We start from the raw sequence: 27,257 nt of genomic DNA, 5'->3' as shown, positions 1-27,257 counted from the left end.
CTCCCACCGGAGGACGGCGTGGGTGGCTCCGGGAGAGGCGGAGGCGCTGGGTTTGTCAGGGATAGGACCCGTGGCCCTGACGGTGGGCACCGGGCTGGGGGCCGCAGAGCCCGGCTGAGGCGGGGGACAGTGCTCGGCTCGGCTCGCCTCGCCTTCCCTTCCCCTCCCCTCCCCTCCCCCGCCCCTCCCCGCTCCGCCACTATCCCACAGTGCTCCGGGGCACCGCCCGCGGGCCCAGCGATGCGCGGTCCCCTTCCCTTCATTCAAATGAGCCACCGCGGGCGGCGCCGCGCGGCACGTCGGGAGTTGTAGTCCTTCACGCCCCACCCAGTGTGCGCTCCAGCGGCCGGCGGGACTCGCTGTCCCGGCGTGCCGCGGGGCAGGGCCGCCGGGGCGGGGCGAGGCGGGGCGGGGCGGGGAGCGCGGGCGAGAGAGGCTGAGGGGGTTCGCGCCGCGCACGGTGCCGCCGCCGCCGCCGCCATAGTGGGAGCCGCGGGGTGAGTGCGAGGGGCGGGGCGGCGGCAGGTCCCCGGTGGGGCGGCGGCGGGAGCGGGCCCGGCTGCCCGCGGGCCGGCACATGGCGCCGCCCCACCCCGCGCTCGCCGGTCTGCGGCCCCGTGGTCCGGCCCCGCCGCGGGGCGCTGCCGGCAGTCGCGGGCCGGGCCGGGCTGGGCGGGAGCCGGCGGCCGGAGCCGCCCTGACCTTCCCCGTCTTTGAGGCGCCGGCAGCGCGGACCCTGAGGGACGGCGGCCGGCGCCCCGCGCTTACCGGCTGAGGGAACCGGGCCGCCGCCGCCGGCGGCTCTGCCCAGGGCTGAGGGGGCCGGGCGCGGCTCGGCGGGGCCCTGCGTGTGGGCGGGGGGTGGGGGTGGTGGGCTGAGCGGGGCGGGAGGCCCCCGGCCCGGCCCCTCCGGCCGGCTGGGGAGGGCGAGGGGCCTCACCGGGGCGAGCCCGGGCCGCGGGCTCAGAGAGCAAATCCCTCCGGCGGAGCACCGGGAGGTTAGCGGGAGGTGAGCGCCGCTCCTCCGGCTCGCACCGGCGGACCCAGCCTGCGGCAGCAAGCGGCTCCTCGCAGGAGTGCTGTCCCTGCCCCGCCGTGCTCAAGGCTTCACCGCCGCCGTGGTGGTCTGGGGCACCGGGGCTTCTCCTCGGGCACCGAGCCCGGTGCCCCGCGGTGCTTCTGCCTTGCTTTGGCGTGGCCGAGTATCGCAGGGAGGAGAGGTAGAGGGGGGTGAACTCTGAGCTGCAACGTGATGGTTTGCATAGTGGGAAAGGCGTACTTGAGTATGAGAAAGCTTCGAGTATTTTTGATGTTATTACTGCCTCGCCAGAAGGCTGTGCTGAAGTTAATCCGACGTGGTTGAATCACTTTGTCACGTAGAAAACGAAAGGTTCACGCTCCCTTGGAGTAGAGCTAGCAAAAACGTGTGTGCTCAGTGATCTGCTATAGCCAGCTAGTTTTTTACTTTAAGTTGCCAGTTTCCGGTGTGATTCTATAAGAGATTTGGGTTTTTTTCTTCCACCTCTGTAGCTGTTGTCACTTTGTAGCTTTAAGAACAATCAGAACCTCAAAAACTTGCGGTAGCAAGGAGTGTATGTTACTTTTTGTTAATGTGAGATAGCTTTCTGAAGACACTAAGTCACCAAGACGGTGTGCTTGCAATTCAAATTTATCTCTCTGTCCAAGGCAGGCTGTAATAATACCTCAACTGTTCGTTCTCATTTAAAGTCCATCATTTCCATTGTAAATGTGTCTCTCAGAGTTGGATTTGAGGCACACACGTTGTATCACAGTCAAACTGGAACAAAGCCCAGGTAAATGCTTGAATAGGAATCAGTTGCTGATCTGTTGCTTGAAAGTTAAATCTGATTGCTTAATCAGCTGCCTTCTCACGTTGGTACTTTTTGATTTCTCTTTCTGGGAGGAGGAGTTGTGTTCAAGCAATGCTTTCTGTGTTCGTGTGGGGTGACTTTAAGTTTTCTTTTTGCAGCAATAAAAAAAGGCATTTCACAAATCTCTGCATAGAAGTAGAGAAATTACTGTATATAGTATCATTGTCAGTAAAATGCATAATCTAAAGTGCAATGATATTCTGGACTATTTAACTATTTTCCAACTGGGATCCTAATAATGATTTCATTTTCCTCCTTAAAAGATTGCAAGTTATTTGGTAAGTGATTTGAAATATATTTGGTTTAACATCTGCGTGTGTTTGTTCAGTTCTTTAGAAAAATGCAAATGGTAACAACTTGCTGCAGTTTTCTCTGCTGCGGTTTCTTTTGTCTTAGTCATTAACGATAGGATCGTCTAGTTAGTGGTGATGGTGAAATCTGGAGCTCAACCAAAGACCTGATACCGATCGTATGGAGGTGAGGTATAAGAAGCCTTGCTTACGCAGATGAAATCTTGTGGATCATAAAGCATTTTGGAGAAAATTCTCCATGTTTTGAACGCTGCCAGTCAATAATCAAGGAATGCTGTGGCTAGACCTAAAATTATGGGGTAATATAATGCAAAATAGCAATGTTCTCTTGGTCCTCCTGCATTTAGCTCTGCACCAAGGTACCTAAAGTTATATTTTTAGAGGTGACTGCCTTTGTGCTGTCTAATTCAGGACTGTTACTTACACAACTGGCCACTTTGACAAACATAAAACAGAGATTGTTTTCAAATGTGCCAAACTTCATGTGAACCACATGAAAACTTGTAAGGGTCAAATCGCAGTTGTTGGTAGAAGTTCTGTTTGGAAAAAAAAGTAATAATACTGCGTATTATTTTGCTGCTGAGGTCATGAACAAACATGGTTAATTTTAAGTAATGAACTGATAGAGAAAACCAGGTTATATCTATAATATGACCTCTTTGCTTCCATAACTTAAAAACCAGTTCCTAATTTTCTCTTAACCTGAATCAGTTGTCATGAGAGTCAGAGACAGATAGATAGAAATATCTTATATTCTGCTGTTTCTTGGAGATTAAATGTTATGTTACTGTGCCCATAAGGTAAAGAAAAATGTGGTGTAGCAGTTCTCCCCTCCAGTTTCCCAGTGCCTCCTCTGTTACTTTAAAACTGAGTGGTCTTAGGTTCATCCTGGGGAAAAGAAATATGCCTTTGGCCTTGTAAACTTGAATTCACAAAGAATGCTGTGGAAAAAATGGCAGATGTGTAGCATAGTGGCTATTGCTTAACAACAAAACATGCCCTCCTCTCTAATTATATGTAATATAATATATGTCTCTGTATTTGAAAATCATCACGACTGACTCTTTGTGATTGTGAAGGGTTGTCAGGTTGCGGATAAGATGAGCATCGAGCTGTAGGCACAGGGAAAGCTTTGCCAGAGTCCTCCCCATGTGTTTTGTTTGCTAGTGGCCTTACACTTGCTGACATCCGCAACCAAAAAAATACACTTCAGGTTAGCATAATTCCTGCATTAATTTGTTGTAATGAAGTTGGAGTAGAGGAATAAATTGACTTTCCCCTTCTCGGTGTTTTTATTTTTCATATTTTTCAAAAGGAAACAGTCTGCACCTTGTCACTCTTCACCTTTCTTCCATCCTTCCACTGTTCACGTATCTAGACTTAATTATTTTTAGATCTGAAAGCATATTTAGAATAATGTAATGTCTTGTGCAGCGCATAGCAATTACTAGGTGAAGGTCTCTGTTGAAATCAATAATTTCTCGTTGGCCTGGAGCAGTAATTTTCAGATTGTTAACCTCCGTGGATCAGCCAGCTACTGTGGAGATGATAGCGAAGATACCAAGGAGAAGCACTTCTTTCTTTCAGTCTCTGAATGCATGAATTTGCTCCTCAACTGGAAATTTCATAGCTTTTCAAACGCAGAAAGATTGACCACTAAACTGGAATTTATCAGAAAGAGGTACACTGTGTTTAAGATAAATGACTGATGATGTATTATGTCCCTGAGTAAGTTCCAGTATTTCATCATCCCTGTGTTAAGGTGCATTCTGCCTGGCCTCGGCTTGTTTAGCCTGGAGAAGAGAAGGCTTGAGCGGGGCTTAATCATAGCCCTGAATATCTGTCAGGCTGTTATCAGGAAAATGGAGCCGGGCTTTTCACAAGGATATGTGGTGGGAGCACAGGAGACAAGGGGCACAAATTGGAACAGAAGGGACACTGCTTGGACACAGGAGAGCTGCCCTCTGCATGAGGATGGCCAAGCATTGGAACAGGTTGCCCACAGAGGTTATGTAGTCTCCAGCAGCAGAGCTTTTGGGGCTTGAAGTGTATAAAGGCATGGGCAAGCTGGTCTCATCTCCTAGCTGACCTTGCTTTGAGCTGGAGGAGGTCCCTTACAGCCTGAATTATTCTGTGATTCTATGATAATTTGCTTAGTTTCTTCTTTTGACAGTGTATGCCTTTGCCAAAGGAAGATGATCTGTTATCAAGTGATTCTTGGTGTAGTTGAATAGGTGATCTGTTTGAGAGAAGATTAACTGGTCCTGTGATGCTGGTTCCATTGTGTTCCTAGAAAGCATGCACAGGAGGCGCTCCTATCTTTGTAAGTTTTAGTGGCAATAGAAAAGAGATTAAAGGGAAAATAGTCTAAAAACTGTTTGCTGTTTTAGTTTTTGGTTTTTTAACTGTAATCTAAAGACTGCTGACTCTTTAATCTGAGCAATCAAAAATACATGCATGGTAGAAATTGCATGAATAACAGGAACTGAAACAACTGAGAGCTCTTTCATTGTCCTTATTTACTCTTGTTAATCAGTAGTGAAGGGTGCAGCAACTGATGGTCTAAATCATGTTTGCTGTGGATTCACATGTACCCCTGGACCGACAGCACTGATTTAAAGGGAGCAGTGGTACTCTCTTGTTACACCGATTTTCAAATCTTCCAGAAAACAAGCTTGAATTTGGTTTTAAGAGAATTTAACTTTGGTGCAGTGATGTGTTGGGCCAGCTTTAATATCCAGGGAGCATGGTTTGTTTATGCACCGATTACTTATGGACTCAGTGTAGTCATAACTGGATAATAGATGGCAATGTTTTGGGGTTTGGTTTTTTTTTTTTCCCCCACTACCATGTTAGAGTGTATTGGTTTGAGGTTTTTCCTCTTTAAATTCAGTGTTTTTTTTTCTTGGTGTTCCGCAGATCAGAAAGTCTTTACTGAGCTTATGTGCCTGTGCTGGTTTTCACTGATTCTTTCAATACAGCTTGCAAATGCCTGGGAGACCACCTTTTTCTTTAGCAATTTACGTTATACTTTACTATTGCTCATATTAGTTTTTGTTGATATTTTCAGAAATGTTACTTATAGAAGTGCAGGTCTGCCATGCTTGAATTCAAAAAGACTTAATTTTTTAAATTGATAGCGGTAAGCTTACATATGTCCAGGTCTGATAATACAGTAAAAGCAGCTGCTGGCTGAAACAATTATTTGGTCTTTCTCCACACTGCAGAGATGTGCCGCTAACCCACCTGCTCCAAATGTCACTGGTGCTTACATGTTTTAGGAGAAGCGATCTGTTTGTTTGTCTGTCGGCAGGTGACTCTTTTGACTTTTGCCAAGTAAAAAGGTGGCTTTTCTTCAAGTTACACCTCTGAGTTGCTCTGGTGATGCCCCTTGAGCAGGAAGATGGACTTTGTGCTGCATCATGCTGACAGAATCGACTGCAGGCGGTTTCATGGCTTCTTGTTTGCTGAAGGAAACAATGGGAAGAGTTTGCATCCAAATCTTTTGCAGAAGTGGGTCTTTTAAGGACCCCTTGGGAGTTATGGGCAGTCTTGGTGTGTTCGTGCTGATCTCTCACGCCCAGAGTTAAGGCAGAGAAGGAAGAGAGATGAGCGTAGACGGGAAGATCTAAGCTGTGACAGGCAGTAGGAAAGATTCTGTGTTTCTGGATTTTGTGGACAGAAAATCTGTTGCCTGAGGCCGGTGTAACCCTGGTCTAATTCAAGGTCACTCATGGCCCATGTGAAGGCTCCGTTCTCTTTCAGTCCTCCTCTGTCTCATACCTTGATGCATCTTTCTCCTTGGTGCAACTACTGTTCAGGTCATGCAGCTTCACCTGATACTGGTGCCATCTGCCAAGAGCCAGAGCAGATGGCGGGGGGGCTTCATTCAGGCAGCTTTGTCCCTTGTAGAGCAGCATGGCTGGTGGCACAGGACACTACAAGCTGGAGGAGCCTGTGGGGAAAGGAGGGAGAGAGGCTTTGGGTGTGATGTAGTCTTGGAGGATTTGGCACGGTCAAGCAGGAACAGCAACACCGGGCAGTGCAGACTTGGTGGGCTGGACTGCTGGGATTGTGGTGTCCTGTGGAAGTCGGCTGATGTTGAGAGTCTGTGGCTGCACGTAGGGAAGCCTGGTGTTGTGGGGAAATGGGAAGTCCTGCATGGTTTAGGGTATGAATTCCCTCTCCCATACTGCGGGATGCTGAACATGGGAGCTTTGCTGTGCGTTCAGGGATGCAGCGTACCCCAAGGCATTGTGTGGCAGTGCCAGGCTGAGGGGTGAACAAGGGATGAAGGTGTTGGGGATGCTGTGGTGCCGCGTAGGATGAAAGCTGTAGGAAGCGTGGTGCGAGATGTGTAGAGGGCCGGAGTTTACGCTTGAGGATGTGTCAGTGTGCGGCCTGGCAAAGGTATTGGAAAATTTGATTTAGACGCCACTGAGGAAAAGTCCCCTGTGGAGCAGCGATCCCAGTTCTGCAGTGTCAGCATATACCTGTTGAAGAGAGAGTTGCTGGCAGCTGCAGCCTTTGTGCACTGTATTGGGTTTCGGCTTGAGCACTGACTGCTGGGTGGTATTTGAGGTGGGGATAAATTCTCTAATATGAGCAGATTCCAAGAAATTGAGTGAGTAATGTGAGTTAAAGTATTAAACACTGTGTTGGTAGCTTGGATTTGCTGCTGTGCTTCTGCAAAGAAGCTGTTAATCAAATGGACTGTGATATTCTTAAGTGGATGTGATGAGGTAGGTTTGAAGTGACAAAGGAAAGCAAATTAATTAGCTTAAGGAAACTGTCTCCTTTTCCATGGGGAATTAAGGTGGAATATCCAATAATACACTTACACCGTGCTAACTTTCAGCAGGTGCCTTTAAAAGGACAAGTGTGCTACATCTTATGTGCTTTCTAGTTTATTGAAACTTCTTTTATCTGGCTTTATATTAACTGAATATTCTTGCCTCTAACCCAACTCTAAGTGAACCATGGATAGATTTGGCTGGATGGCTCTGAGGCACATCTGTGTTGTCCTAGTGTTTGACAACATCAGAACACGTGCATTCTTCCTAGCTTTGGAATGGATCTTAAAAGCCTTTTGTATTACATTTATCTCATTAAAACAGCCTGATAAATGTATCAATACAGTCTTACATGGATTGTATCTCATTGAAAGGGACTGGGCTTGATGACACAGAAGATAATTCCTATCTTGTTCTTTCTTTAGGTACCTCTCTAAGCTTCTTATGTCTCTGACAGGCAGAAAACATAAGACAGCATGGAGGAAGAGGTGACAAATCAGAAAAGGAAAATAAAAAAACCTTTCCCGAGAGTGAGAGTATTCAGCAAAACCATATATGAATGACACAGGAAAAAGAGTAAGGTGGTAACAAAAAAAAAAATTTCAGCAGCATTTTTTTTATAGTTTCATTCTCGCTTCTGGCAAAATCAACAATATAACTGGTCAAACTTATACTGATTTTTTTATTTAATGGTATTTTACTTGCCAAAATACAAATAATTTTTTAAGAAGGAAATAGCAAGCTAGCATACTAATTCTTAGTTTTAGAAACCATAATACTACTTTCTGTATTTAAAATACATATTCCTTTAATTTCTTGCAGTCTCAGAGGCTTTCTCACCGTTTCAGGATTGAACAAAAGACATGTGGTGCTTGAGTGAGGCTGTTGTGCCCTGAGGAGTTGAAAGCCTCTGGGTCTAAACGAGGTACAGCCCGATATCTTGGGTTCGTATGGCGGTACAGGGAGCTGTGAAGGGTGAATACGCATCGTGTGTGTGTGTGTGGAAATTTAATTTAGCAATAGCTAATTTACTTCAGTTTCAGGAGAGTAAGCTGGTGGTTTTTAGCTGTTCACTACTTCATCTCAACATTAGATGTGTGGCTGCTCAACATCAATATTGTTGACTAGATTTGCACTTGAATGTTTAGGAAGGATATCTGACAGTGGTGTGAGTTCATGGGTTGAAGTTGAAGCTATGATGATCCATAAAAAGTGAATAGAAGTATTTTTCACTTGGACTGACTGTAGTTTCCACTGCAGCCATCTCAAAGTACACACCTTGGGTACCTGCAGGTCTGGAACAGAAACAGCAGACTTGAAAAGTAAATACTAGTACTTCTGATTTTCCAAACAAGACATGAGAGTCCTCCCTGTCTGCAGGGTGGGCATCTCTCAGTAAAGTTTCCAGGGAGTTGGTGCAATGACTTCAGGGTGGTTTTCTTTCAACATGAAGTCCTTTAAATGGGCTGAATTTTGATGTCTGCATCAGCTCCAGGTTAGGCTGGTATGTGGCAATTGTGCATATGCAATCAATACAACTTTTTCTCTTGTAAAGAAGTAGATTTAAGTTGTTCGAGGTGCGCATGTGTTTTGGTTTTTCAACCTGTTTTACTTGGATGGATTTTTAATTTGTGATCTGTTTTCCCAGAGGGGTGACCACACTGGGTAAAACTCCTTCAGACTGAGTCATGTATTGCAAGTATTAGTGGAGGACATGTGATGGTGACTGATGCCAGATTGTAGATCTTTTTGGAGCAGTTCAAATATGAGTTATGTGGCAACAAGTGTTTGAATTTTTAGTCTGTTAGCGTGCAGGGTTACCGAGTTTGACTGTGTTGCCTGGGTGGTTGATACTGGAATAAAGATGTTTAAAAATGAGATAGGTATGTTTCTATCTTAAGTTCTTTTTTGACTTCCTCCTTGAATAAAATAAATTTTGAAGGCGCACTTGAGATCTAGCGGGCAGCCAGCGTCAATTGGATGTCAAAAATGGTGGAGCCTGTTGCATACTGTTGTGGTGCATTGTCAGAACCAAAGCCCCTCCTGCTGAACCTCTCCTCGCAGGCTACAAAGCATCCCTTTCTCAGCAGGGAGAACCACTGTGCCAGCTCTCTATGCTGTCACATTCTCAGCTCCACAGATGCCAGCCATTTTCTCCCTCAAGTAGTCTGGGTGTCTAAGCCCTAGCAGTTGTTCTTGGCTTGTATTTTACTTTGGCAGTTGAATTTACTGCCATGAAAAATTGTATGCTACCTCCTGTTACACCATTGATGTAACAGAAGATATTTGCTCTTCTGTAAGTCTGGCCAAATTTGTGTAACCTAGAAACTTTTGGCCTAGGGTTTGAACCCATTTCAGTTCCTATTTTACTCGTACAAAACAGCCTAAGGCCTAAAGTATGAAAAGAGTTTTCTTGTCTGACTGTGCACAGAAAGCTAGATCTGGTAATACTTGCTGTGGAGATGAGTATGGTTTTTGCTTCTCTTACGAATTTGTCAAACAGGTGTGTGAGTAATTGACAACTAAATTGACGCTGTCATGGCCTGTGTCCTAAACCAGAATTTCAAGCCTTAGATGCTTTCCAGACTCACAGTGCAATACGGACCTGTAGCTCAAGGGCTCCTGGTCAGGGATTGCAAAGAGGGACTAGGGGCCGACAGATCTTGACATTTAGCAAGTGTAATGTAGGCTGCTTGAAGTAAACTCAGATCTTAAAATGTAATGTAGTGGGTTTTGAGCACAGCATCATTGTATTTTGACTTTTAGCACAATTCTTCAGTCTTTCAGAGAGATATCAGGATAAAAAAAAAGAATTTGCTTTCTTGAAAGATTGAATGGCATGGTAAAGTGATCATCTGTACTGATCGTGTGTGGTAATTTCTAGACTGGGTCTGTCTGGACTGCTGCACGTTCTGTATGTTTAATATCTCTAAGAGAGGGACTCATGTTCGGAAGTGTGTACTGCTTCTGAGCTTCCAGTGCCTTCACTGGGAGCTGCAGGTTCTCACCACTGTGAAAAATCAGGCTTTGTATCTTGAAGTTACTAGAGGCTCAAAGGTAAACATTGAGTATACTTCAGCCTCAGTGACAGGATAGAAGAGGAAAGTAAGCTGATGTTCAGCAAAGAACTAGTGAATTAACTCCTGTTGTGTACCATTGAAAGGACACTCTTCCTTAGAATGGCCTGTGGATGCTGAAATACCCGAGGAGCTGAACAGATAAATCGGTTGGTGTAAGCCACTTGCAGACAATCCATATTAACATGTCAGTTCTTTACAGTAAATGAGATCAAGTCAAAATAGCAAGCAATAGCCAACTTTTTCAGATGGTGTCACTGTTGAAATATGTGAATGTAAGGGGGTAACATGGATTTTTGTTCTTGTTCTCCACTTTTGTACATGAGTTGTGCCCTCACACTGAAATAGCTCTAGAAATCACCAAATGCTGTAATAAAAATCTTGCATACCAAATGGTTTAATTTCTTAATTCACAAAAGTCTAGGATACAGAGGTGAGATTTGTCCTACTTCTTCCAAAGAAAAAAACAGGCCAGCTGAGACGATCTGTGTTTACGGGTGCTTAATGCACAAGCCAAGTGCTATGCTTATTTCTGTGAGTGTTTTTCTGATGATTTTGTTTGTTTCTTTTACAGTCACTGGCTTTAGGTGAGGATTCAGAATGGGAGACAAGCCTATCTGGGAGCAGATTGGGTCCAGCTTCGTACAACATTACTACCAGCTTTTTGATGCAGACAGGACTCAGTTAGGAGCAATATATGTAAGTACCTACCGAAAGGGGGCTGGGGCTCTCTCCGACTATCTGTCTAGGTTTCTCTGTTTTGATGTGTGGGAATACACAGGGTGGAATAGTGGGTTTTATCCCGACTCCAGAACGTCGGTCAGTGCAATCACACTTACTCAACTTTTATTTATTGCATTTCTTTTACATTTCACTTCTGTTTTGAGCTTTGTCTGCCTTATCTATAGGCAGTCAGACTCACCCAGTTGGCTGTAGACAGTGGCTTGTAGTGGAGGGGGCTGGTGATGATCCTGTGATGAAATTCTCTGTGAAAACAAATATCCTAGCCTTAGTGTGCCACTAATTTACAGGCGTGGATTTGCTGGGATCCCTCTTGAAGCGGGATGTGATTTAAGTCCTGCTCTGTGTTTAGCAGTTGTTGCAGGTGTTTCTTGAATCTCGTGCTGTATTAATCCTCAGAACGTTTGTCATGGTTTAGCCCCAGCCGGCAGCTAAGTATGAGGTGGCTGGGCAGTTTACTGGGATAGCAAAGGAAAACAACAGCAGCAGTACTTAGAATATACCAAGCGGGTGATACACAATGCAGTTTGCTCACTGCCCAGGACCCAACGCCCAGCCTGTCACTGAGCAGTGGTCCCTCCTCCCTGGCCAGCACCCCTCTTTATATACTGAGCATGATGTCATATGGTATGGAATATCCCTTTGGCTGGTTTGGGTCAGCTGTCCTGGATGTGTCTCCTCCCAGCTTCTTGTGAAAATTAACTGTATCCCAGCCAAAAACCAGGACAACATTAAAATAGATTAAAAACTTTGAATCCAGTTTAAATATTTAGGCTTTGTTAAAGAAATTTAAATACAACTGAGATTTCTTCAAAAAATTAGGTTCTATTTTTCTCTTTATTTGGGGTAAAGTAGATTTGGCTTCCAAAATTAAAGACTGTAACTAACAAACCCAAGGAACATCAGTTTTTAGTTTTGGAGGAAGACTCCTCCAGAGCATGCAACGCGCTCTGTGTGTGGAGTTGATTACTGGTGGTGAGGAATGCTGCTGGGTGCCTGAGGGGTTTCAGCAAGACACTCAAGTCTTACAGGTCTTCTAGCAGCATATCCTGTTTTTCTGACCTGTTTTTCATCTACTGGATGAATTGTATGAAGCTTCACCAAACTCTTCAGGGTTGAAACTGTTGCGCGAGCACCATCTGAAACCTCTCCTTATACCTCAGCAGTATCCACCAGCACTGATAGCATTCGCTCTTTGGATTGTTGTGTATTTGCTGTCTGCTAGATTGTTGCCTTATTTTGACCAAGAAGCTGTCTACAGGGAGCCTACAAAGCAGAAAAACAAGTGTCCTGTGTTCAAACCACAGCTCTAAACATGAAGGCCCTTCAGTTTGTCGTGTAATACCAAAACACGTTCAGTCCTCAGAAGACTGATAAGTACAGGCTAATTGAAATTTCTGGAAATGGTGGTCTTCTGCACAATGAACTCCTGGGCTTTTTCCACCCTTAGAGTCTTTCAGCCTTTCATCATTCAGTGGAGATACCTATGCAAATGTAGTCAGGAGAGCTGTTACACAGATCACTGCGTGTATTGTTTTGTGGAGTTCCTAGACCTTAGAAGATGGGACCCTGTTTTGTGTGGCTAAAATGCACGAAGCTCACAACTTGTGTAAATTAGAGGAGGTTCTGCACAACTGCTCTTTTACTGATGATCTTTTTGCCTTCTGAGACCCCGTGGGAGCAAACAGATTTTATAGCACGCAGGAATGCAGCAGGGAGCTCTTGGATTTGTTTGGCATTCCTGTATTGCTACTTCCACACCGCAAGGTTCAGTTGTCTCCTTTAGTGGTGTAATCCAAGTCAACTGAGCTTTTATCACCCGTTCCAGGTAGGGATCTGGGCCAACTGCTTTTACTATGAGTTACTCGAGTTACTTGAGTTGGAGCACTAAGCCAAAGACTTGTTTTACTGTTATCCCCCTGCAGTTTTGCAGGAAAATGCTGTAGCTTCTTCTTTCCTATGCTTTGAGCGTGTGGCTACTTAGAATGCAATATTTTCTTACGTTTATGCTATTTTCTCATCTGTAGGGCTTTTGGGATAGCAGAGGAGATGCTTTTTGTTCTTGAAGCTGTTGCTCCCAGACTGTTGATAGAGCAAGCAGCTGTTGAGGTAACCTACAGCAGAGTCAGGTGGACACTAGTTAGGTACGATGTGAAGTTGAAGTGTGTTTCAGGAAGAGTGTGTTTTCCCCACCAACTTAATCTGTGTCCTTTGTGCTCACCTGCCGATCGCTGAAGTGGGCTCGGTAAGGCAGGTGCTGGGTCCCCTCTGCTTTTGTGGCTTTCCAGATGCGAAGGCTGCACTTCGAATGCCTGAGAGGATATCCTCATTCCCTGGTCCCATCACCTTGCTTCAAGTGATCAGCGACAGGGCTTGATATCATGTAAGGTGCAAGTGGTGTCAGCCAGATGCCTTGCTGTGTGACTTTAGATTACACAATCTAAGTTAAGCCCATTTACTCCTAAAAGGGATGTGTTTGAACTCAAGAGGAGACTGTATTCAGAGGCTCTTCACCATACTGCTTTTGGATGCATCTGTGACCCTGGAATGCTTTGTGCTGTTGCCCCTGGTCCCCTTCTTTGTTCTTTTGGCTCCTGCTGCACTGTGTAGTTCTTTCTGATGATACCTGCAGGAGCAGAACCTGTTTTTAGAGTGGTTGTGATTGTTGTGCAGGTTCAGCACAGCATGTGTGGCTGAAAGAAGTGGCTTTTTGATGTGGTGTGGGTCAAAAACAGGGCCTGGAAAACCTACCAGAGAGCATACAGATGGAGTTCTTCAGAATCTGCCACTTTCTGCTGACACATTTGGAGCTTCGGTGGGAGTCGAAGATTGGATGGTGAAGAGCCAAGAATCATGTTCCTGGAGGTGTTTAAACTCAGAGTGGAAGGAATAGCTGTCTGGGATGGGGTGCACAGGAGCTTGGGCTATCATCTAGAGGGTGAGTGTGCTGTTTGGGGATGGCAGCAGGCAGACCTTGAGCTCAGGGAAACCTGTTTAAATTTAAGTCTCTTTGCCAAGGTTTAAAATGGGGTTTGACAAGGCAGAGTTATGTCAATAATAGGATTTTGTGACTGTAGTTTAAACAGAGTATCCTAAGTGGAATAGAAAGTTCCTTGCTTGTTGCTGTCGAACCTGATATGACATGCTCAGAACACCCTCCCTCATATACTTGAAGAGCTTGTAGGCTGGAGTACCTCAATTCACACTACACAGGGCAGTCTGTTTGAAAACCTTTAGACGCACATTCTACTTTTCTGGGTGTGAGTAGGGTGTGCAAATCAGTACCTGAGAGGGGAAGAAGCTGGTGATGCAACTCATCTTGTCAGAGTTCTTCATATGAAAGACACTTTGTGTCCATAGATTATGCTTTTTTTTTTTGCTGTCCTTTAGATTTTCTTCTGAAAGCTAACTCGGATCCAAAGGCACGAACTTTTTTGCTGGTAGAATCATGATAATTAAATTTAATCTACTCAATTTCTAGTTGATTATTCCACACTTTCAGTTGCTCTTTGTGGTTTCTTTCCATTTCTCTTTGAGGTAGTTTCCAAATAGCTGGGTTCTAAGGATATATGCCAAGTAAACAAAGTGTCTTACCAGGATTGCTTAAGGGTTACCTAAGCAGGTTGATGAGTGTTTTTTTCTTTTCCCTTCAGATTGATGCATCATGCCTTACGTGGGAAGGACAGCAGTTCCAGGGCAAAGCAGCTATTGTTGAAAAACTCTCTGTAAGTCTGTAATCCTTACTGAATGTTTTGGGAAACAGCTCTGAAGACTATAAATGAATTGCTTCTGAAAATTTTATTTTGGCCTCAGGAGTTTAAAACTCTTGAATATGGCACTTGTGCTTCCAACTTTTGGTCTTCAAAAAATGTTACTTGTGATTTAATTCTGTGTTCCATTGGTGGCTCTAATGGTGGAATGTTAATTGACTCCATTAGTTTGCAAGGCTATTTTGTGACTGCAATTGCATTTGACATGGATTTACTTTTTTTTTAAAAAAGTATAGTTCATTAGCTGACCCTGTGATCTAGAGGAACAAAAGGTGTTCTTTGTTCTTTTAAAGCATGCCGAGGAAGGAGCAACAGCAAACCTGTTGTTTGGATCTGCCTGTGATGAGACTAAATGCATTATTGCAAGGAACAATTTGTTTTCTGATACATAAACTGCAAATAAGTTCTATAGTGGAGAACCTGATTATCCTCAGTGCAGCATTTGTTCGGATATGAGCAGCTATGGTTCAGGACTTTGAAACCTGTAGTTCCTCTTCAGCAAGCAAGAGGAAAGCATTTCTTACTGCATAGAGACTGAAACTCCATGTTCATTTAGTTAAACTTGAAGAAGCTTTGTCTTTTTGGGTAAATCCATGCTTCTGTTATAAAACTGGGTGTACTTATTAGCAGTCATGAGACTAGAAGGTTTGTTTCCTTGCAAGATATGCAGAGGGCATGTTTTTGGTCCTCGGACGTTCTGTTCAGAGCGTGGTATATCAGACAGACAAAGACTTTTCTTCTCAATGTGTAATAAAAATGGTTTATAACTTGGATGCTTGTCTTGTCGCACAGCTACTGCTCACTGCTTTCATCTAAGACATCTTTAACTGTGAAGGCTGAGGTTTGCCCTTGGATCTGTGTTTTAGGTGCCTGCATTGCCTTTGAGAAGGCCACACACCTCAAAAATAGCACAGCTTGCAACTGCTAGCCTCTAGATGAGGAGATACTCAAGCTCCAGAGTTGCTTGTTTGTGTACTCAGTGTTCTTTAGACTTCTGGGCTAGCAGCCATTTAGATACCCAACCAGCTGAGCATTTGCTTGGCCGCAGTGTCTCAGACAGCTGCCTTGGATCTGGCCCAGTGCAGATCGGCCCCTTTCCCACCACAGTGTTGCTCATCTTTACCTTCCCTGTCTGCGATGCAAGTTGGACTTTCTGGATTCATGTGCCTGCTGCACAGTCTTGCTTGCTGAGTGAAGGCATGCTACGTTGCCTCAGGGAAACTTTTTCTGACTTGTATCCGTCCGTTTAAAGTAAGGAAGAAATGTAGTAAAATGATTGCATGCCCTTCCTCTGCCATGGCTCATTGTGGGGCTGTATCAACTTACCGTGGCTCTGATGTCTTTCAGCACACCCCTGTCAGCACTGAGCTACTTGGGCTCTGCTCGCTGCTTCAACTTAATGTGCTCACTTATTCTGTTTGTGCTTCTGGAGCTTCTTGGTCAGCTGAGCAGATCACTGCAAGTTTGACACTGAAATTCTTCTCCACTTCACTGCCTGGCTGATGAATTAACGTAAGCACCAAGAGGTGGGATTTTCTTTTACAGCAAGTTCTCTGCTGTGTAACAGCAACACGGTGGCACCTTTTCAACCTACTCTGTCAGATGATGCTAATACATTAGGACAAGGTTGTAAAGACCTTGCTTTGCCAGCACTGGTGCACCTGTACCATGTTACAAAGTGGGAATTGACACTTACTCCTTCTGTCTTAATTGGTGCTGGACTTGAGTTGTTTTCAGAGTCCCTGCCCTAATCAGGGGGCAGCCTGATTTACATTGAGCGTGTGAGATAATCCTCTCATTGCACAAACCTCCTGGACCAAAGAGGAAGCTGGGATAGATAGCTTTGTTGCCAGGAGTGAGTTTAAGCTACTCAGTTTTATTCTTGCAGAATTTCTCTTACTTCAAGGAGGATTCCACGGTTTTGGTAGTGAAAGCCCAGACACTTTTTAGTGTCAGAGGCTGTTGTGTGGCTCCTCACTTGTTAGTCACCTTTATTGTACTCTTCACATCGAGAAATGCTTCTCTCTGGTACAGATGGATGTCCATGAGCAACCATCCTTTTGAGGTAGCTTCTCTCCTTAGTAAAAATCACTGATTTTTACTATCAGCTGACCCTACTCTTTCCACTGGGGTTTCCCCCACTGCAGCACATGAGGAGTAGCCCACTTGGCTGGCCAACCACTGGGGCCCTTTTCTCTGAAGGAGACAATCTTGAAACAGGCACCATCTTATCCAGCCTTGTCTTTGGTTCCTTGTCACCATTTGGTAGGGCTCTTGACTCTGAAGCCTTTCCTTCCTCCCTGTCTTCTCTCCTCAGTCTCACTTCTTGGCATCCTGTTGCACTGGAAGCTGGGTTCTGGATACAACCACATTCATTCCCTTTCATCCCTCTGCCTTCTCAAGAGACTCTTCTTGCAGGGCTCATTCAACGAGAAACCGTTGTGCTGAGGTGGGACCAGGTTTCATAGTACTCCCTTCTGTCAAAGGAAGGGTGCAGGCTGTGCGTGCACATTCAAGTTTGAGATGGTGACCCTGGAAAATACTCTGCTGGTAGTTCAGAAACGACTGCTCTGGATTTTGTTTTAGCTACAGGATGTCTATTCCACATTACAAACCAGTAGCTCACTTTGCAGTTCGTGGTAAGTTGGGATTGCTCTCCCAGCCAAGATGAAACACTGCAGGCTTTCTTAGAGTTGTTCTTGAATAGCGTCCCTCTGATTAGAGGGCTACTTTGCACACTTCCTTTGCTTCCCCAGGTACTGTACTTCCTTCCACAGTTTCTGTGTTCTGTATTATTCAAGGATTTAACTTCCTAGTATCCTTCCACAGAAGCCTTGTGCTTGTCAGGGCCAGGTCTGTACTTCGCATCCTTGACAGTAGGACTCGAGTCTCCTGTTCTTGTACCTAGGCCTTCTACGAAGCCTTTCAGGCTCCTTCCACTAGAGTGAAATGCAGAACTTGTCAAAGTACATGCTTGGGTCTGCCTCAACCCGTTAACAACTTGGGGATATGAAGTAAGGGCATCAAAGTACAACCTGAGGTTGCATGCTGCTGTCCCGTGCAGTGCATGGGCTCTGTGTTTCAGTCATAGTCACTCAGAGCTCCATCTGTGCTGAACTGTCACTTCTAAGGCATCTAGCGTTAATGCAGCTTTGGATAGAACAGTGCCAAAATGCCTTTGTGTGACAGGACTCTGAGATCCCCCTAGATATTTGGTGTTTGCTGCTTGAGTCCATCCATGGTTGGAATGTGAATGTGGTCTAAGTTGAAAGAGAGGAATTACTCCCCAATGTCTGGTATTTCTCAAGGTGTGTTCATTGCACGCTTAACTCCAGACATACTTGCATCTGCTGCACGAGCATGGAAAGCTTTGTTCTTTTCAGTATGTGTGCTTTTGATCTCCTCCTCCTCCTTTCCCCCTGCACCTGCCTGGTACGTGGCAAAAATGGTGCCTGTTGCTGTTTTGGTTCCCCTCAGGTGCTGTTAGGAAGGAAAGAAAAAAGGGGAAAGGTGGATATGTGGATTTCAAGTCCTGAACACTGCCTCTTGGTCAACCACCTTTCCTTTGTGTTCACAGCCGCTTTAACAAAGAAACGAATTTGGAGTTGCTGGGTAAACCCCAAGTATTAGATGATAGAATCTTTTAAAGCTGTTCAGAGCAGAGAAGCTTTATGCCTTCATCGTATGAACTTTCAGCTTGTAGATGAACTGAAGCTCTTCAGGCAGTGTAATCAGACTAGGAAAAGGTACTGCTTAACGTACGTGGTGACATACTCTTTCATGTCTCAGTGTTTGAAAAACAACTGTTACGATCAACTCAGCCTGAGTAGTGTCGAGTTGCAACAACTCTCTATGCAGAACTACCAAAATAGTCTAACACTTCACAATGTTGGGCTTGCTCGGTCTTTGTTTTGTAACTTAAATAATGCAATGACTGCACACTTGCTTATTTTACTTTCTTTTCTTTGTAGAGCCTCCCTTTCCAAAAAATACAACACAGCATCACAGCACAAGACCACCAACCTACACCTGACAGCTGTATACTCAGTATGGTAGTGGGACAGCTTAAGGTAAACTCTTTCCATTACAGGTTAACAAATGCTTATGTCTTAGATTTTTGCAGGATTCTAAATCATCTGATTTCTGAAAACATTAAAATGCTCTCTTGGGTGGGGAAGGAACACCAGTAAGCTTGTATTGGGATGTCATTCTTCTGCTGTTCAAGACTGTCAAGAAACCGCTTGTCCATTCAGATAACTAGGAGTAGGTCACCCACCTGTAATTGGACAGTGCTGTGTTCCTGCCAAGCAAAGTACCACAGCTTTTACTGTGCATACAAATGCCATATGGGCTCTAGAAGCATCAATGTTTCCCTTACCCTGATACAGTAAGGTTTTGGTGTCCTCTGCATTTAAAAGCATCATAACAGTGTTCTTGGACAATAAAAGCACATCTAGTTTAATGTGCTCTTTGATGTAACGTATGCATCGAGCTGTGATTTAGCAGATGGTTTTGGTTAGTTGGCAACCCTTCGGTAAGACCATGCTTTTTCTTGCAGGAATACAGTCCTGGTGTTAATGCAGTCCAGTATCTCTGTAGTCAAAACTGGTTCAGCAATGGGAGTGTTGCCTCTGAGATCAAACGCTTATTGTTGAAACAGCTGTTTCTGGTGAAGAAATCGGATTATTTTTCAGGCTGTAGTATGATTACGTTGCTGTTTATGTTATACTACTGAACTGTGTAAACTTACCCAGTCTCTTGTTCTTTTGAGGAAATGTTGCATCTTAATATACCGGGGCCACAGACTTGTAAATTAATGAGACTGCTTATTAATGAAAGAAATTATCCTGGAATCTGCAAAAAATATCCTGTATGTAAAGTCAGCTGTAGGCAGAACTTGCTCACAGTGGGCAGTGTTCATTTACAAAGTGTGAAATCATGTAGCAATAGTTAAAGCAATCAGTTAGTTTTGTCAGGGTTTGGTCCAGTCGTGCTGTTAAGTCAGGACTCTAAAGCTATCCAGTCTTTAGAGTTACTTAAAGCCAGTTTCTTTTAAAGTAGCTGTTTAGGTTTCTTCTTCCTGTTAACTGAATGGCACCTCCTGTATCAAAACATTCAAACTGCCACTGACTGTACTGTTAACTAAGCAAACGGGGGACCGAAAGTTTGAATCTGCTTGCTTAGCTGTTCTCCTTTCATGGCTGGGCAGTTGAAGAGCAGTTCCCAGTGCGTTGCATCCACTTCTAAGCCTAACACAGATAGCTTTGGCTCCCATTAAAGTTGCTCATGCTTCCTAGCTGCAAGTTGGATTCCAGCTTTCTTGTTGCTCAATCCTGCCTGCACACACTCCGTTGAGGAAAGAGCCACGCGTGGCCACGGAAAGCACAGAATTGCAGGACAGGTGTGAAGTCAGATGTGCTGATCTCATCTGTCTTACTCCTGGGTGTGCACAAAACTCGATGATGTGACCTTTTGATGCAGTGTCTTAGGCCAGTCACATCTGCACCTGGTTTTGCACAGTCATGTTTTTAAGGTTATTGTGTAATCATTAAGCAGATTACAGCTTGCAACAGTGACTGTGTTGAATCCTGTGGCAAGATACCAAGTTCTTAAAGATTCTGTCAAGCTTTTGGGTTTTCTCAGCCTTTAGTATGGTCGTTAGGGTTGTAGATGCAATTGGGGAGCTTTCCATAAATACCATGGCCGGGAGTAGCATTTCTTACTGTGCTTTTTTTTTATCCTCTAAATAACTTCAACTTGCTGAAATTATTCAGAATAATTCAGGGATCACGTGATAGTGCGTCTAGGTACTTGGAAAGAACATACTGGATTGAAGTATGCCTATTGTCACGATCAAATCCAATTTGTCTGTGAATTTTTAGTAGGAGAGGCAACACTTTTCCATTATTCACATGTATGTGTGTCTGATCTTAACTTTAAAAAGCACGTTTTAATGCCTGGGAATGCTGCTCCTCACTGAGGAAGTGTCCAGAAAGTCCAAGTCAACTTAGAACTTTGACTTCTTGCCTCTGCCTTGTGTGATACTTATACAGGTGGACAAATGACATAATAAGTAACCGTCTATAGCATGACATGAACATGAACCTGGTGGTCATAGGTAGCACTTTTTCTTGTGCTAATACATAGGTGTTGATATCCATTTTAATGCATCTCAGTGCTGCTCTAGATGCAATACAGGAACTGAACAGCTGGGTTCACTTAGTGCATTTTAACAAGTGGCTCATCTGCAGCTCCAGTTGAACACGCAAACATGGGGAGGCATGCTTAGTTTTATGTGAAGATTGCTGCCTTAACGGTGTGGCTGTTCTGCACAGCTCCCATCTGTTGGTCTTGAGGACAACTATAGAGAAATTTGCCCATGGAAGGGGACTTCCAAGACCATCAGTAGCAGGGTTTGAAGGGAAAAGCCATGCTTCCTGCTCACCATTCAGTTATCCTCTTCATGGGACTGTGAGCCAAATTCTTCAAAACCCAGTACAATTAATGCATATGCTTTTGAATCCTCTGCCTTTTTTTTTACACTAGTGTTGTTTTATGTAATGAAGGAGCATGCATAATGCTTTTAATAGAGTAATCCAAGAAAATAATAAAGCTAAAATACCTGTAACGTACCCTTTCTAAGAAGTCATTCTTGGCATGATATTAAAATGGATTTTCTGAGGCCTTAGTGGCTTGAATTGCTCGTCCCAAAAGTTCAGTGGAAACTCATTAAGTGAGCTGAGCACATCTTGTATGTCTTCCTTAAACCATTATATTTTGATCTTGTTTGCTTTAAGGGGAAAAAAACAAACCAAAGCAGCATAAGAACCTTCTACTCTCCCTGCATATACTGTGGGGTGAATCACTCCCAAATTGTCAACGAGGCCTCGGCTCTCTTCTTAACTGTACAAGAATAGTTCTGAAGAAATAATGGAGCCAAGGACTGTTACTGTCTAACTCTTTATTTCCTTTACCATAGTGTTATGCCTTAAGTAAACTTGAGCGTTTGGGTTGTTTTAAGCCTTTGGCCTCCCCTGCTGGAGGGGAATTTAACTGGGATCAGTTGGAAACATTGCTGCCCTGTGGCAAGGTCAGGATGTGTATCTGCTCTGCAACAGCCCAGCATGTTAATACCTATATGAACTGTAAATTAAAAAAAAAAAGAAAAAGCAACATCTTTTGCAGCAGAATAATTATCTGCGCTGATGGGACCGGACACAACAGCTTCTTGGAGACGATGTTCAAGAGCAATGTCACTAGCGAGGAACTAACTCGCTGGCAGCAGCAGTACAGTAATCGCTTTCACTGAAAAGCAGATTTTTCAAGTAAACAGATGAAAGATCCTCTTTAATGGACGTTGGGATAGGCAGTAATGGGCTTTTTTTATCCTTTTGTAGAGGTATAATAACTATACCACCGCTTATTCTAATTCTATTTTTTTTTATTGCTACTCATTGTCTGAATGCGTGCTTGCTTCTTTCAACTAGGCAGAGTAAGCATCAGTTTAAGCCTTTAGGAGTGAGTTTCATTTGGTGTGCTGCTACTTTACCAATGTTCATCCAAAATGTCACCCAGTATTTTCAGTGTGCTTCACCTCGTAACATATTTCTCCTGTCATGCTCAGGCAGACGATGACCAGGTTCTAGGCTTCCACCAAACCTTTTTGTTGAAAAGTTTTCAAGGTGCCTGGGTGTGCACCAACGAAGTCTTCAGGCTAGCCCTCCACAACGTTTAACCCTCTGCCTTACCTCTCTTCCATGCCATCCTCGCTGTCCTGGTTGAGTAAGGAGCGCTCTCTTCTCGCTCTTCTGTCACTGGAGCTGGGCTGAGAAGTATGGCTGTGGCTTGTGGGTTCTGGGAGCAATGTGGCAGATCTGTGGCTCTTCCTGAGAGTGTGAATTTTGAAGTGATTGTTGCAGAATTAATTGTGAATAACTAATTGTTATGCGGTGTTTCCTAGTCTTAAAAGGGAAAGGAAATTTGCAATTAAAATCACTGGATGTTTTTGTAATGCATGCTGAACACTTAAAGCACTGCTTAAAATCTGTTAAATGAGGCTTAGCATCTGAAAGAACCTGCTGTCCTAAGTAATTAGCTTTTCCTTTGAGATAAGGATAGCTGCAAGCCCACGGGTCAATTAATGGTTTCTGTGGGGTGCTGGCAAAAGAGTAAAGCTGTCTGACCAGACAAAGAGGAGGAAAATTGTCTAGCTAAAATTGGATTGCAAAGTAGTGTTGCAGCTAATGCTCTTTACGTGACCCATGGTTCTGTGGGCTGAGGAGTTTCTACAGTTTTGAGCCTCCAGGTCAGAAGGGATGTAGAAAAACTGGAAGAGGTCAAAAAGCTGCCAAGTTTGCCAGTGTTCGAAAGCTTGTGGAGTCTGGAGAGGAGGCACCTAAGGGCAATCTGCCTGAAGTGTAGGTGGAAAGTAGTTGAGAACTTCCAATAATCTGAAAGCAAACTGGTTTTGGTGGTGCTAGACAGTGTAACAAGGGACAGTGGTTGTAAACTGTAACTTGGGAGGTTCAGATTGGACACGAAGGGAAGTTTGGTTGGTTTTTTGGGTTGGTTCCCCCCAGCCCCAGAAGGTTGAAGCCTTGGGAACTGTTGCCTGGACGTGTTGAGACCTCCGTTCTTGGAGGCTTGGAAGACCACAGAGCTGTGGCTGAGGCAGTGCTGCTGTAGTCCTGCTGTGAGTGTGGGGCTGGATACCAGAGGATCCTTCCAACCTGATTCTGTCACTGACTTTTTTTCATTTTTATTTTAATTCAAGGATGTCATGAAAGAATTTGAACTGCACAAAGGAAAGCTTTGTAGGAAAAATAAAGCCCTTGTCTTTCAAGCCTGGAATGCAAATTTTGAGTTGGACATAGCTAACTTTGGAGTGGAAAGTAAGAGTAAAGATTTTTTCAGTGAGGTTTTACCTGAGCTATGATGAAGATCAATAATAGAGTGGGATAGGGTTAGTTTATGCCTTCTAGAGCATCTCAAATCACTTAGCTGTGGGTCTTTGCTGTATGTTAATAGGGCGTATCCAGAATTTTGAGAACAGACTATACGTTATTTCATTCACCTTAAATACAGTCTAGTATTTTCCTTGTTTTTAAAGTATTCTGCTCCTCTATGCTGTGAAGACGTAACATGAAAGGAATAAAGAAAGCAATGATGTGACTTTGTTGTGGGAATTTGCCACATGTACAACGGCAAGTGTTTGGGGAAGAATTCCCTTTTAATCTTTTTTTCATGTGTCCAGTCCTGCATTGCATAAGAGAGGAGGAAGTTCTCCTCAAGCCAAAGCACTGAGAGCTGCAGTGCAGCTAGGCTTAACAGAAATTGAGGAAACCTGCACTAAAACTAATCTAAAGGTGGTGATACCTTTTTTTCCAGAGGTATATTTTTAACAAGTACTCATGTCAGTAACGACACACTCAAGTTTGGTGTGAAAACTACTTATGCAACTGGTATTAGATGCCTCAGTGACCTAAAAAGAGGAGACCATAGGGCAACTGAGAGTATACTAAATGCTTATTAATAGTGTTGATTAGAAGTGATTCAAGCTGAAATGATTTTTGCCTGGCTAGTTTAAGCCATTAGAAAGGAGGTGACACAAATATGAATTCGTTCCACCTTAGTCAAAAGGGATAGCATTAATAAGATGCTTCACAAAGTCGTACGTCAAACTTTAACAGCTCTGTGGTGCTACTCAGTTTTCCTAAAGATTCCTTCATGTCCAGGAACCCACCAACTATCAAGCAGTAGTGAGACTATACTAGGAGTAAGTGTTATATTTACCTAGGAAAAGCTAGAGAAGGCATAAACCCAGGGGTTTCAGTGCACAGTGTATCTGGGCAGGTCTAATAATGCTAAGACTTCCCTGGAAATAACTGGCACAACTGCTGTCATATGTGCTAATGAACTAGATGGACAGCTGCTTTAATCCAGCATCGTTGCTTGTGTTCACGCTGTGCTGGCTATTATGGAGCCTCTGCCTAATGGCAAAGGAGGCGTGTATCAGTGTGACAAAAAGCTGCCCAGTTCATCAGCCTGTTGAACAGTGACTTTATTGGCACTTGAGGATTTTTCATTCGTCAACTAAACACTTGACTTGCTTGTAGTTCTGGCCTGCCTTGTTGCCTTCTTAATTTCTGGCTGTAGTAGTTTCCTCATTCACTTTGTCCTTCATGGTTTTATAGTAATTTGATATCTTGCCTGTTCTCCCCACCCTGATCGCACTTTTGCAAGCTAGAGCGTCGTACTCGATTTACTTTCTTCTGTAGGAACCTGTCCTGTAGCTGGCTCATCTTTCTTGCCCTTCTCTGGCCTTTGCCTATTCACACTTGAATTTGTGTTAAATAAGTGCATGCAGGATTTGATATGTGGGTGCTATCTGTGCATTTATGTGGTTTCTTACTTAGGGGTTGTGGTTCTCTGCTCCTTCCCTAATAACTGCTAACACTGCGCTTGTCTTGATAGCTGTTGAGCTCTGAGCTGGTTTCAAAAACAATAAAAATAACCGTCCATCGTGATTTCAGTATCACTTTCCTGAGAGGCCTCAGCTAATCTAGGGCCCTCTTTGGTTTTCCTCTGGATTAGCGTACCCTTACTTGAAACTGCATTTCATCTGCCACTTTATTTCCTAGTCAGCTGTTTCTGTGAAGTCCTTGCAGTCGGTTTTAGATTTGATTACTCCTTTTACATGCATTTGAGCCTACCAGTGCTCTGGTAGACTTGCTGGTTTGTGATATAGCTGATGTCCTTAGCGAGTTGTTCCTCGAAGCTGACTTGTTTCACGTTCATTTAATCACTGACAAGTATATTACTTTAAGTAAAGATTATTTTTTTGTATTTACTTTGTAGTTTGCTTTGCTCTTCAACCTTTTCACTTGCTTTTCTTGGTGGACATCAGCGGAGCATTGAGAATAAACACTCAGCATTTTGACAGTCTGTTTCATGGGTTTCTCTGCTGCTTTTCAATGCTTTCTTTATGCGTTCCCCCCCTTTTCTGAAGCTGAATAGTCATGTGCTGAAAGAATAGAGCTTAAAATCCTCCAAAAATGCTGAATTGAATACACTATGGTCAGTATCAGAAGATTGTTTTGTAGCTAGGCCCTGTGCGCTGTTCAGATTAAATCCTATTGTGTGATTTCCAGCTGATTTGGGAATAATTGATGTTGTTTTGAGGCTTTAATTCCTACCTGGTGTTTCTGAGGAGACTGGTAAACATTAGGTGGGAGAACTAGTCTCCCTCTAATACTATTTTATACTTTTCTACTATTATAGTAAATACAGTGCAGGCACTATAACCCGCCTAGATGAATTGCAAAAGGCAGAGCTGCTGCAAAGATCCCCGTGCTTAGAACATCTCGTTGCAGCTAGAGCAGATACTTCGCTCCCTTTGAGCTGTTCCTGGAGAGTGGAAGCAGGAAGTACTAGTGACTGGCTGGCTGAACTTGCTCCAGGGAAGCTTTCAAAAACCTAGATCACTACCTAGATTATTCAGGCAATAATGTTGATACGGACTTCTACAGAAACTCCCTTCTGTCATCAATCCAAAGTACAGCAGCTAAAAACTAATGTTGAAAGACCCTGGTTTATGCTCGGTTTCCTGGGCAAGGCCCAAAGAGAATTTGTGATTCGGCACTAAGGCAGGCATGCTCTTATCAGTGGTGTGAAGCTGCTGGAATGAGATGTCTGCGGCTCTTCCAGAAAAGCCCGGCTTCAGATGCCATTGCAGGATTTCTGGGTCGTTGGGCCCTGGGTGTTTGTCTGCAAAGCAACTTGGAACAGAACCTCTGGTTGTATTAGTGTCTCCTGAGGTGCTAGGCATCTTACAGCATGTGACATCACTGTTCATGTTAGCTTTTAAGTTGTCCTATCATGAGTTTTGGAATACATTTCTCAAAAAAGAGCTTTTTGAACTTTTTTTTTCCCCTCTCTTTCTACAGGCTGATGAAGATCCTATCATGGGATTCCACCAGATATTTCTATTAAAGAACATCAACGATGCCTGGGTTTGCACCAATGACATGTTCAGGCTAGCATTGCACAACTTTGGCTGAGCTGGCAACCCCGAGGCACCCGTGCTTTTCCCTTTTTTTTTTCTTTTTTTTCCTCCTCTTACTGGTATTATTCACACTCACGGAACATTCCAAATATCATACACAAACCTGCAGCACCGCAGAGCGTGAGCAAGCAAGACCTGTGACCTGCCCTTCTGCTGAGTTTACATTGTCACTAGATGAGTTTCTTGTGCATGATGTTTGGAAGTTAGACTTAGCTGCATTTGACAAGAGAAATTTGTGTTGTACCAGCATGCCTCGGAAAGAATTTATAATGCAAAAGGTTGTTGTTTATGTACTGACAAGATGCTCTATAACCCAAAGAAATGAAAGAACAGCAGCCTGTACAGCCCAGATATTGATTTGTTCAGATGTTTCAATGCTACATTACACAATAAAACCATGAGATTTTCTTAACAGTTTAAATTGTTTTAATGAGTTGGATATGGAGTATGTGATACCCCTTGCTTTGGATACTCTCTCTCTGCCTGGTCAGAAAATGTTCGCAAACCTAAAACTCTCCAACTGAAGAGCACCTGATGGTTTTACTGATGGAGGCAGTTCAGGTATCCCCTCGGCCATGCAGCTTCTTTTTCCCTCCCTCTTGGCAGCTT

At 44.0% G+C, this 27,257-nt stretch overlaps 1 protein-coding gene across 2 annotated transcripts; it reads left to right on the top strand.

Annotated features, from left to right (window-relative positions):
- Positions 1-394: 394 nt before the first annotated feature.
- NUTF2 (nuclear transport factor 2) lies at positions 395-27,069 on the top strand. Of its 2 annotated transcripts, none has more exons than XM_054840281.1 (5): positions 395-497; positions 10,648-10,772; positions 14,468-14,539; positions 18,556-18,654; positions 26,530-27,069. In XM_054840281.1, exons 2-5 carry the CDS (start codon positions 10,674-10,676, stop codon positions 26,641-26,643), a joined length of 384 nt encoding a protein of 127 aa, XP_054696256.1. In that variant the 5' UTR covers positions 395-497; positions 10,648-10,673; the 3' UTR covers positions 26,644-27,069. The 2 variants fall into 2 exon arrangements, with proteins under 2 accessions (XP_054696256.1, XP_054696257.1); XM_054840282.1 differs by lacking the exon at positions 395-497 and adding an exon at positions 1,021-1,814.
- Positions 27,070-27,257: the final 188 nt, after the last annotated feature.

This window comes from Grus americana, chromosome 13, assembly GCF_028858705.1.
Source record: "Grus americana isolate bGruAme1 chromosome 13, bGruAme1.mat, whole genome shotgun sequence".
Classification (NCBI taxonomy): Eukaryota; Metazoa; Chordata; class Aves; order Gruiformes; family Gruidae; genus Grus; species Grus americana.
This window is presented reverse-complemented; position numbering and strand designations above follow the sequence as displayed.